The 12,533-nt window shown below is 33.7% G+C and overlaps 1 protein-coding gene across 1 annotated transcript in view; it reads left to right on the plus strand.

Moving 5' to 3' along the window:
• VPS13B (vacuolar protein sorting 13 homolog B) overlaps positions 1-12,533 on the plus strand; it is a 759,954-nt gene that overhangs the window by 95,422 nt on the left and 651,999 nt on the right. The window contains exons 7-8 of the mRNA XM_040625596.1: positions 1,710-1,884; positions 8,304-8,572. Coding sequence (XP_040481530.1) covers positions 1,710-1,884; positions 8,304-8,572 — 444 coding nt within the window. The remainder of the gene's footprint in view (positions 1-1,709; positions 1,885-8,303; positions 8,573-12,533) is intronic.

The raw sequence follows: 12,533 nt of genomic DNA on the forward strand, positions 1-12,533 counted from the left end.
TTGTGTCATTTGAGATATAGATTATATGGGTACATAACTTATGTAAGATTTCCCCTATTTTTAAAAATTTACTTAAAAAAAATTTTTTTTAGAGCAATGAAAGTCTGACCTTAATCTTTGACCACTTTCTGATTAATTCCTTCAGAAAGATTTTGGTAATTTCAAATTTCTTCTTAATGGGCTTAAATTTTTTTAAGGCCTGTGTTCTGTATTGCAAAATTGTTTCCAGAAAAATTTAACCAGTGTATATGTTCATGAACATTAAGGAGGATTCCTATCCATAAATAAGATCATGTTAAAAAAAATTGACAACTTGTTAAAATATATTTTAATTAACATTTGTTAGTGAAGTTAGATTTTTTAAAAAAATATGTTCATTGGCCATTTGTTCTTTGAAAAATCCATTGAGAATCTTTGTCCATTTTTCTATTAGGTATTAATCTTACTGATTTTAAAGATATGTTGATCTATCTACCATATATAAAATATCTTATATATTTAAATGTATATGTTTGTGTATATTATATGTATATATAAAATATGTATATAAAGGGTTTATTCTTGTTTGTTACTGGTTCAGCTAAGATGGCCTTTCACTGGTGCTATTGGTACCATACAATATTTTAAAAGGATGTGGTAGAGGAATATCAAATTAAGAAGAGCGTGGCAGTCCCGCACTGCACACTCTCCCCTTCTCCTACCAACCTTTTTCTTAGCTTTCATGGTCTATTCAGTGTATGATTTTTAAGTCAGTTTTAAGAAACTTGTACTCATAATTAAATATAGCCCTTTGCAACTTCCCGTTCAAATACAAATTTTTGTGCCTTTAACCCTAAAAATATGATTTTTACTTTTTCATGTGTCATAGACCCTCAGATACCTTCCAAGAGGCTTGGAAGTCAAACCTTCCAAGAGACTTGACTTTATGGCTTAATTGGTTTTATTCCATGTTTATATAACAGCAGGGAACATTACACTGAGACTATGTTTATATTCCATTAATGTCTGTCTTTCTATAAGGATAACTTTGACTGCTATATCCTATTTGTTAGTAATTAATCTTGTTTCTTTCTTATAACTGATTCATGTTACAAATTTTATGTCCTATTTGAATCTCTTAAAACTTGTTTGGAGAACTTTTCTGAACATGTATGTTACCTGGTTTTCTATATTTGACAACATTTTATTACATTCATACTTCTGTAGTTGTAATGTTAGTAATTTTCCCACTTAGGCTTTTAGGATGTGTATGTATTCTTTTTGGTTAATAAAGCTGGAAAGGGTGATTAAGGTTTTACTAAAATGACATTACAAAACTTTTATTCTTGGTGTGACAGAAATCTTTCTGATTTTGGGGGTAGTGCTCTCATATTCTTCATACTATGGAGTTGATATTTTGGTTCCATAACTTTATTTCTGGAAAAGTTATCTAGAAGTCTAGTGTGACTGTATCTTTTCATCATCATTTCTATTTGTACTTATATAATTTGGCTTAGTCCAGGTTCTATCTAAAGTTGTTGGTCATTGTAGCAAATTTAATTCCTAAGATACTAGAGTAAATTATTTTGGCTTACATATTGGAAATGTTTAGGACATTACTTTCTCTTACGGTTTTCTGTATTTTAGGACTTTTAACATTTGTTTATTTATGCTAAAAGGTACTTCCTTTGAACATGCTTTTGTTGATGTGTTTGTTTTTTCAAATACAGATTCATACTTTAGTAGAGAGTTTGAAACTTTCTATCACAGATCAACAACTGCCTATGTTTATCCGTATAATGCAACTTGGGATTGCTCTTTACTACGGGGAAATAGGCAATTTTAAAGATGGAGAAACAGAAGATCCTACCTGTCACAATAAAGATATGTTAGGAAACATTACAGGTAAATATAACAAAAACTTTATTTTTGAACTATTGTTTGTATAGCGTTTTCACCATTGTGAAACTTTAAAAAATAAAACATTAGATTGAATTTTGCAGTGTTCTAATATGATGGGATGATTTTATTTTGGTTGTTTGACACTGCTTGATTTTTTTTTCCTTTACATGCTGGATATTACTGTGATTTTCTTTTTACATTCTAAAAATAACTTTAATATTTCTAATAGGTATAAATGTTCAGAATGTATGTTATATAAAAGTTAAGGTAATGCAACATCAACATTTCCTGATAAATTTGGTATTCGTAATTTCTTGAGAAGGTTTACCAAGAGTTATAATGGAGTTAGATATACTTATTATATATAATTATATCTAACAACTGTAGTTATACTTAATTAACTCTGTGCTTCATTGGAGGATAATTAATTAATTGGAGCATTATTAATGGTGTATATATTTCATTGAAGGGTACTAGTGGGTTAACCTCAGTTATTCAGTTCATTATACTTTTACTAAAGTCTGTTGAATGTATTGAACATTGGTAATGTGGAAAAACACAGAGATAAAAAGATTTGTTCTCTTCCCTTAAAACCACAGTGAAACAGCACTTCAAGGCCACTGGCATGACTGTAGTCAAAAGACACAAAATGACAAGTGTTGGCAAGATTGTAGAGAAGTTGTAACCTTTATATTGATTGTGGGAATGTAAAATGGTATAGCTATTTTGGAAAACAGTCTAGTTCCTTAAAAAATTGAACATAGAATTACCATATGACCCAGCAAGTCGGCTCCTGGGTATATGTGCAAAAGAATTGATAACATGTCCATATAAAAACTCACATATGAATGTTAAAATGGCAGCATTATTCATGATAACCAAAAAGTGAAACAACCTGAATGTCCATCACCTGATGAATGAATTAACAATTGTGATATATCCATACTCTAGACTATTATTCAGTCTTACAAAAGAATGGAAAATTGATACATGCTAAAACATGATGAACTTTGAAAATATCTTAAGTGAAAGCAGCCAGTCAGAAAGGAACATGTTGTATGATTCCATTTATATGAAATGTCCATAATAGCCAATTCCATAGAAGCAGAAAGTAGATTAGTAACCAGGGCCTGGGGGCAGAAGGAAATGGGGAGTGACTGCTCATGGGTAGAGGTGTTCTTTTTAGAGTGATGAAAATGTTCTAAAATTGGATAGTGATACGGTTGCACAGCTTTGTGATTATACTAAAAACACTGAATTGTACACTTCCAAAGGTGAAATTTTATGTTTAAATTATAGCTTATGAAAAACTTATCACCTTAAAAGCTTAGGGAATAACATTAATAAGTATATGTAGGTATAAAATACACCTTTATTTCACACTGGACAGTGAATTCCTGTTAGACAATGAACTCCTGAAACAGGAATAATATCTAACCTAGAACAAAACCTTGCACCAGAAGGTACTGAATTTTTTCCCAACTGGCTGTTATGACAAATGTCAAATATGTGGAAAAGTAGGAAGTGTATTATCCAGTGGACACCCATGTACACATTATCTAGAGTCTATACTTAATGTTTTAAATTTGCTTTATCACATAGCTGTTCATCTAACTTCTCTCTTCATCAGTTCAACCAATGTTTTTGATGGCTTTCAAAGTAGGTTGGACATCAGTACATTTCACCCCTAGGCTTCAGTAGCATATTGTTAGCTAGAGACTGTATTTATTAATGGTTCTTTTTATCTTTTTGAGGGTGTAATTTACAAAGTGAATTGCACAAATCTTAAGTATACTATTCAAGGTTTGAAAAATGCAAATGCCTGTGTGATGTACAACACCCAAAGTGTGATACAGATACAGATTTATCAGTAGTTCCAAAAACTTCTCACTTCTCTTGTCCCCTTTCTAATCATCCCCCACTTCCACTCAGGAAAACACTGTTCTGAATTAAAAAAAAAAGTTGATTCTAGAATTTCATATAAATCAAATCATACAGTATGAACTCTTTTGAAAGGATTCTTAAGCATAATATTTTTACTTTTAATTATTTTTACTTTAAACTTTATTTTTTTTTGAGCAGTTTTCATTTCACAGCAAAATTGAACAGTGGGTACAGAGATTTCCCATATACTCCCTGCCCTAATGCATGCATCGCCTTCTCCATTATCTACACCCTGTCTGGGGTGTAGTACATAACACGTATATTACAAGTGATGCAACTACATTGACACATCATTGTCACCCAGGGTCCATAGTTTACATTATGGTTCATTCTTGGTATTTGACCTTTTATCAGTTTTGCCAAATGTATAATGACATATGTCCATCATTATGGTTTTATACAGAGTATTTTCACTTCCCTGAAGGTATAATATTTTGGGGATTCATCTGTTGTCACATATATCAGTAGTTCTTTCCTTTTTATTGCTGGATACATTGTATGAATATACCATAGTTTATTTTAGCCATTTTCCTGTTGATGGATATCTGTGTTGTTTCCAGTTTTGGCTATTATAAATAAAGCTGTCCTGGACATTCTTCTACAAGTCTCTTTTAGACCTGTCCTGTACTTACTGTTGGGTAGATGCCTAACCATGGAATTTTATGTAGAGGTTGTTCAAGTGTGCTGTTTTACATTCCCACAACCTTGTAGGACAGTTCCAGTTCCACATCTTTGTCAGCATTTGGCGTTATCTTTCTTTTTTCACTTTTTGCCATTCGGATGGATGCGTTGTGGTATCTCATTGTGGTTTTAATTTGCATTTCATTGATGAGCAGCTATTTTGAAGTTTTTCATGTGGTTACTGACCATTAATATATTTACCTTTGTGAAGCATACATTCAATATTGGCTTATTTTCAAGTGTTTGTTGAGTTTCATTACTGATTCATAACTTTTCAATATATTCTGAATTCAAGTCCTTTGTCATATACATGTTTTGGGAATATTTTTTGCCGGCTTGTGACTCGACTAATTCACTTTTTTAATAGGTGTCTCAAGCAGAGTTTTAACTTCTGATTAAATGTGGATTTCAAATTTTTCCTTTATAACTGTTTTGTTCTGTTCTCTAAGAAGTGACTAGGTTTTTCTTCTACGTTAAAAAAGGGAGAAAGCAACTCTATTTGCTTGCAAAGTAGTCGGAATTAGTTTTCTCATCTGACTAAAGCAGGGATCCTTTTATTGTGGGTACTGTGGACATTCTGGTGTCCTTTGACATTCTGGTCAAGCCTGTGAACCCCTTCTCAGAAGGTTTTAAGCATCTTGATTTTGATATGCCATGGTATCCTTTCTTCATGTTACTTGTGTTTGGAATATATTAAGGTTTTTAGGTCTGTGTGTTTGTGGTTTTCATATATATTTAGAAAATTCGTGGGCGTTTTTTTTTTTTTTAATTTTTTATTATGTGATGTTAGTCACCGTACCGTACATCATTAGTTTTTGATGTAGTGTTCCATGATTCATTGTTTGCGTATAACACCCAGTACTCCATGCAATACGTGCCCTCCTTAATACCCATCACCGGCCTATCCCAATCCCCCACCCACCTCCCCTCTGAAGCCCTCAGTTTGTGGGCATTATTTCTTGAACTGATTTTCAGTTCTTCTCTCCCTTTGGAGACTAATTACATGTATAGTAGGCTTCTTGAAGTTCAGCAGAGCTTTCTGATGCTTTTGTTCATTTTTGTTCTTTTTCTTTTTTGTTTGATTGTTGAGAGTTTCTGTTTCTGTTCTTGTTCACTAATCTTCTGTATCTAATCTATTAATCACAACTAGTTCATATTTCATCTCAGATACTGTATTTTTCATCTCTAGAAGTTGTTTGGATTGTTAAAAAATGTCTTATTCCTCCTTGTTTATACTTTCTTAAATACCTCATTTTATTTATATAGCTGTTTTAATGTCTGTGTTTACTAATGCTAAACAGTATCATTCCTAGATCTTTTTGTATTGACTTTTTTCCTTATCTGTGTTATGTATATTTTCTTCTTCGCATGCCTGATAATTTTCAATTTGATGCCAGATGTTGTGAATTTTATCTTGTTGGGTGCTGGGTATATTTGTATATAGCAAAAAGTTGTTACTTGGAAATAATTTAATTCACTTGTCTTGCTTTAAATACTTTTTAGTTGGGATCAGAGCTGCCATTAGCTTAAGGCCAGTTTTGTCTCACTACTGACAGCCTTTTGAGTACTTTCTTGATGCCTATGGATTAAAGATTTTTTTTTTTTCTTTCTGTTGAGATCACAAACTAGTCCCAGTTTTGTGTAACTCTTGGGGGTTGTTTTCTTGGCTTTCCCTGGTGGTTCTTTTAGTGGCCTCAGTAGTTTCCTTGCATGAAATTGAGTAATACTTAGCTGAGGCCTGGAGTGAGGCCCTCTGCAGATATGAGGAGCTCTCTCTGAACAGGTCTTTCTTGTTCAGAGATGAATGAACACATATTTTGATATTTTGAGATAGCTTCACAACTGATGTTTGATCTGATTTTTGTAGGTTTTACAGTTGATGGTGATGCAACTGTGATTTGTTACTTATATTTATAATTAAACTATGCAACTGCAATTTGTTACCTACATTCGTGAAGGTGCTGCATTTAAAATCCTTAATATATATTATTCCATTGAAATTCATGAAGTTCCTGAATTCTGTCGAAGGGCCCCAGATTAAGATGCACTTTTCTGAAGGGAAAGAATATTTTAGGCAATTCTAGCCAGAGATTACAGAGATGCTTTTTTCTTTTCAAGGCTCTAATTCATTCTTTCTGCAAGGCAATTAGCAAAGATTTGAAACTTCAGAAGCATCTTTCATCAAAATCCCTCCTAATTTTTAATTAATATTAAGTATAAATTATAGTGGCCAGTTTTTAGTGATGTTTCAAGATCAAGCAGTGGAAACTTCTTCTGTTTTAATGGTTTAGACAACTGAGGTCAAGAGTCCAGCTCTTTGGTCACTGCTTCCCTGGCTGGAGGTAGCCTAACTTGTTTTAGAACCGAGATGATCATTGATGATGTCCAATTTGAGGTCTTACTGGGGGCAGTTGATAACAGGCTTTATTTATTCCCCAGTAGAAACTGATAAAATCTTTATGGTTAAACAGCAAGATACAAGGATTATACAAAATATTTTTTGGATTTGTGATTTTTATAATTTATTTTGAAGTAAAATGGCTAAAGTTTCTTAGTACTGTATGTTAGGTTCTTTAGTTACTGCTTACCAAGTCTTTTCCTTCCCAGATGAACTCAGGTAAATGGCCGTGTTTCATAAACTATACATTTAGGATATTCCAAGAGTCTCCTGTCATATGGATTTAAAAAGTTATGAAGCTTTTTCTAGCCAGAAATCCAGCTTTGAATGAAGATGATATATAATGGAGTGTATGTATTATAGATTTATCACTGAAGAGTAGATATGCTTGAATCTGCTGGAGGCTGCTTTCACCATGAATTTTCTAAAAAGTAATTATTTTTCTAAATTCTGTGATAAGCTTTTTTTTGTTTGTATTGTTAGGATAATGTTAACAGACTTTTATGCAGTTTGTCTTTACGAAGGTGGAATGAGTTGGAGTGGTTGGAATCTGAACTTTGCCAGTTTCTAACCAAGTGAAAGTAATTTGCTATAGTTTTTTCATATGTATAATAGGAAAGTTACTAATTTATGTTCCTACTAATAAGAATCATCAACTATTTTTTTTAGTTTCATATAATAATACTATTATAATATTTACTTTCATCTTTAGGGATAGTTCTTTTTTTTGGGGGGGTGTATTTTACCTAGGCGTGCCTGACATTTTCTTTATTGGGTGCATCAGGAAATAACTTTCTTGGATATTTCTGACAAAACTCGGTTTTCCAGCACTTTAGCCTTATTTTGGGGAGGAAGTTTTTAATTAGTGGAATGCTAAAGAATGAATTTATTCTTTGTATTTAGCAAATACATTTAGAATTACATTATAAACTACGCCCTACAACTTTAATTGTGGGCTATGAAAGGAGATTAGCATAGTACAACATATAGAAACTTGAAAGTAGTAGGGTGCCTGGGTGGCTCAGTCAGTTAAGTGTCTGCCTTTGGCTCAGCTCATGATGCCAGGGTCCTGGGATTGAGCTCCACTTCGGGTTTCCTGCTTAGTGGGGAGCCTGCTTTTCCCTCTCCCTGTGCTGCTCCCCCTGCCTGTGTTCTTTGTGTGTGCTCTTTCTTTCTCTGTCAAGTAAATAAAAAAAAAATCTTTAAAAAAAACCCAAAACAACAACTTCAAAGTAGTAATGCTGTATTATTGGCTTCAAATAATAACCATTGTATAACTTGTTTGTAATTTATATGTGGAAAGAAGGATGTGGGAGAAACATTTTTATAGAATTTACATTTCTTATTTTCCTTTTAGTTAAATCCTCTTGATTTATTTAAAATGACTGTATTTTGTTAGGTGCTGAAGATGAAACAAGAATAGATATGCAGTATCCTGCTCAGTACAAAGGCCAAGAGCTGTATTCGCAGCAAGAGGATGAACAGCCACAGGGATGGGTATCGTGGGCCTGGTCGTTTGTGCCTGCAATTGTGAGTTATGATGATGGTGAGGAAGACTTCCTTGGGAATGATCCTACATCAACTGCGCATCAGCCAAAAGCACAGACTTTGAGAGATCCTATTGTGTCTATAGGATTTTATTGTACTAAGGCAACTGTGACTTTCAAAGTACGTTTCCTCTTTTTTGCTGTTCATATTTTTTTCAACTTTAATGCATAAATTTTGATTTCTGGGAAGGATCTAGTTTAAAGTTTGTTTTACACTTAGTAGATGTAAGATAGTCTAGCAATCATCATAAAATTATGTTCCCTCATCTGACTCTGAATTTTGATCTTTTTCTATCTTCTTAAAGCCTTTTCTACTTTATTATTATTATTTTTTATCAGTTTCATGGAAAGTTTCTCTTCCCACTGAATCGTTAAATTGGCAGACAAAGATGCCTTTATATTTCCATTAAAGAATTGCAATAAAACCTCTCCCATGAATTCATATATACCTCCAGTTACTGTTTGATCTCTGGCTCCCTTTCATTACAGAATTTCTTTAAAGGGCTGTTTACATAAAATTTCACTTTTTCCTCACCTCTTCTACTCTTTGAGATAGTCCTATTTCTTTTCTCGGTCCTTATTTAACTTGGTTTTTCAGCAGCGTTTTACATACTTTGACTACTTTCTCCATTGACAAATACATGTAGAGTATATAGTCAAAAGGGACTATATAATAGATATTTTCTGGTTAAAGAATAGTAGAGTGAACGCTTTAATTTTTTTTATATTAAGTTTTTAAGTCCAGTTAACATACAGTGTTATATTAGTTTCAGGTGTACAGTATAGTGATTCAGCCATTCCATACATCACTCAATGCTCATCACAAGTGCACTCCTTAATCCCCATCACCTGTCTCACCCATCTCTCCATCCACCTCTCCTCTGGTAACCATCTGGTGTTCTCCATAGTCAAGAGTCTGTTTCTTCTTTCATCTCTCATCTTTTTTCCTCCCTTTGCTTGCTTGTTTACTCATATGTAGCTTAAAATCCACACAAGTGAAATCTCTGTCTGGCTTATTTCGCTTAGCATTTTACCCTCTAGTTCTGTTCATGTCTTTGCAGATGGCACGATTTCATTCTTTTTTATGGCTGAATACTCCATTGCATACACACACACACACACACACACACACACACACACACACAAAACCCACATCTTCATCTTTTCATCATTTGATGGGCACTTGAGCTGCTTTCATAATTTGACTATTGTAAATAATGCTGCCAGGCACTGTTTTGTCTTTAAAGATACCCAGTGAACAGATGAGATATATATCCCTGTCTCTTAAAATAGAAATTGTCATTATAAGCAAATAAGCTATTTAGTATACCCATTTATGATAAGGGTTATGTAGAAAAAGAGGAAAGAGGAATAGTGAATGTGTCCATTAGATAGGAAGGGATTATGCAACTTACAATTGGGTAATCAGGGAAGGCCTTAATGAGAAGGAGATCTTTAAGCAAAGACTCATGAAAGAAAAAGCTTTGTAGATACATAGGAATGAACATTCTAAGTATAGTAAATGTGAAGACCCCAAAAGTTCAAGGAATAGTAAGGAAGCCAGTGGGGCCAGAGCAGAGTGGGCTAAAATGGAAGTAGTATAAAATAGGTCAGAGAGGTGATGGGGTTGGGGAGAGATCCATAAATTGTAAAACTGTGTAGGTCATTTTAGGTTAGGGACTTTGTCATTAATCCTGAGTGAGATAGGAAGTTTTTGGACAATTTTTAGCATAGTAGTTACAGGATGATCTGAGTTATGTTTTAAACTGCATCACTCTGGTAGCTGTGTGGAGAATAGATTATAGGGAGCAAAAGCAGAAATAAGATCAGACAGGATAGGAATTTGCAAGCAGAAGATAATGATTGCTGGGCTTGGATGATAATGATAGCAAGGGGAGATGTTGAAATGTAACTGGATTTTGGATGTGGTTTGTAGGTCAACAGGACAGAACTTCCTGATAGGTTTTATTGTGAGACATAAATGAAGAGGATCCAAGGATGGTTCCTGAGCAACTACAAGAATTGAGTTTGTATTTTTTGTCGTAAGGAAGACTGAGAGGATTAGGTTTGAGGTAAAATCAGGAATTTGGTTTTGGACAAGTTTAAGATGCCCACTCTATATTCAAGTACAGCTGTCAGGTTGGATTAATAAATCTAGAGTTCAGATTAAAAGTTTGGTCTGGGTATATAAGCTTGATAGTCAGGATTTTATTAAGACTGGAATCAGTACACACACACACACACACACACACACACACACACACACACTAAGGAGAGGTTCTAGGGCCAAGCTCTGGGGCACTGTGATGTTAATTATTGGGAAACAGAAGGCAGAAATAGCGTGGGAAACTGAAAATAAGTTAGGCAGAAAACCGAGAGTGTCTATCTGGAAGCTGAGTGCCGTAAATGTTTTAAAGTTGATAAAGAAGGTCATTTGTGAGAATGGATTATTGGAGTTGGCATTGTGGGAATTGTTGGTGAACTTGACTAGAGCAGTGATTGGACAATGGTGGGATCTTAGTTGGAGTTGTTTAAAAGCAAATGGGAGCACTGGTGGGAATTAAAATGGTGCAGTCACTGTGGAAAACAGTTTGGTGGTTCCTTGAAACATTAAACGTAGAATCATATGACCCAGCAGTTCCACTTGTAGGTGCATACTCAAAAGAATTAAACTGTGCTCAGACAAGTAGATGTACACGAATGTTCATAAAAGCACTATTTACAATGGCCAAAAAGGTTGAAACAACCTGGGGTGCCTGGCTGGCTCAGTTGGTAGAGCATGCGACTCTTCTGAATTCTTCTATGGAACAAAATATTTTTATTATAAAATTCATAATTGAAATTCATTAGCTTTGATGAAAAGAATATCAGTCTGTAAAATTAAAAATAATAAAATCTTTAAAATATATAACAGAAAACTGGGGCGTCTGGGTGGCAAGATCGGTTGAGCATCTGACTCTTGGTTTTGGTTCAGGTCATGATCTCAGGGTCCTGGGATGAAGCTGTATGGTGGGCTCCACGCTCAGTGGTGGAGTCTGCCTGAGATTCTCTCTCCCTCTGCCCCTCCCGCTTGTGCTCTTTCTCTCTCTCAAATAAAATCCTAAAAAAAAATAAAATATATAATAAAGCCAGCCATTGGCAACTATTATCACATATATTGTCAATTTTATTTTTTAAATTTATTAAAAGTTTTTTTTTCATGGTATTATCTCTGCATTTAATAGACGTTTTTGGCAATAATTTTAATTACATTAATTGTAAGTATAAGTATTCAGCTTAAGTTCTAAAAGATATAAACGTAGCAGCATGAATTAACATTTTGTTTGAGAACTTAAATTATACTTAAAACTTGGTGTAATTTTTTAGTGTAGTTGACACGCAATGTTACATTAGTTTCAGCTCTACAGCATAGTAATTCCGTATCTCTATACCTTATGGTATGCTCACCACAAGTGTAGCTACCATCTGTTACCATACAATGCTATTACGATGTCATTGACTATATTCCGTATGCTGTGCCTTTTATATTCCCCTGACTTGTTCATTCAATAAGGGAAGCCCATATATCCTATTCTTCTTCATCCATTTTGCCCATCTCCCACACCCCTCCCCTCTTATAACCATCAGTTTGTTCTCTGTGTTTATTGGTCTGATGATTCTTTTTGTTGATTTGTTCATTTGTTTTGTTTTTTAGGTTCCACATATGAGTTAAATCATATGTTATATTGTCAGTTTTAGATGATCCAAAAGAGGTCATTTTTAATATAAGTTTGTGAGGGAATTTAAGGATTGCTAGTAAAGTTCTGTCTTTTCTGGTGATTTTTTGCATATTTATGTTCAATTAGAAATTACTCTGGTATAATTCTCTTCATTGATGAGAAGAATTGTATTAAACTGAGTCAGAATAGTTTGTATTTATATATAAAACTTTAATAGATTTTTAGGGCAGTACTTGTCATTAGTTAATAACATCTTTTAAAAAAATTTAGAATATTTATGTTTCTAAGGTTTCTCCAAGGGAAATATGTTGAGATTTAGGAGGAAAACATTAGAATTCATTGTTCAGCTTGGATTTAAAGAAT

This window comes from Ursus maritimus, unplaced genomic scaffold (genome assembly GCF_017311325.1).
Source record: "Ursus maritimus isolate PB19 unplaced genomic scaffold, ASM1731132v1 scaffold_9, whole genome shotgun sequence".
Taxonomy (NCBI): domain Eukaryota; kingdom Metazoa; phylum Chordata; class Mammalia; order Carnivora; family Ursidae; genus Ursus; species Ursus maritimus.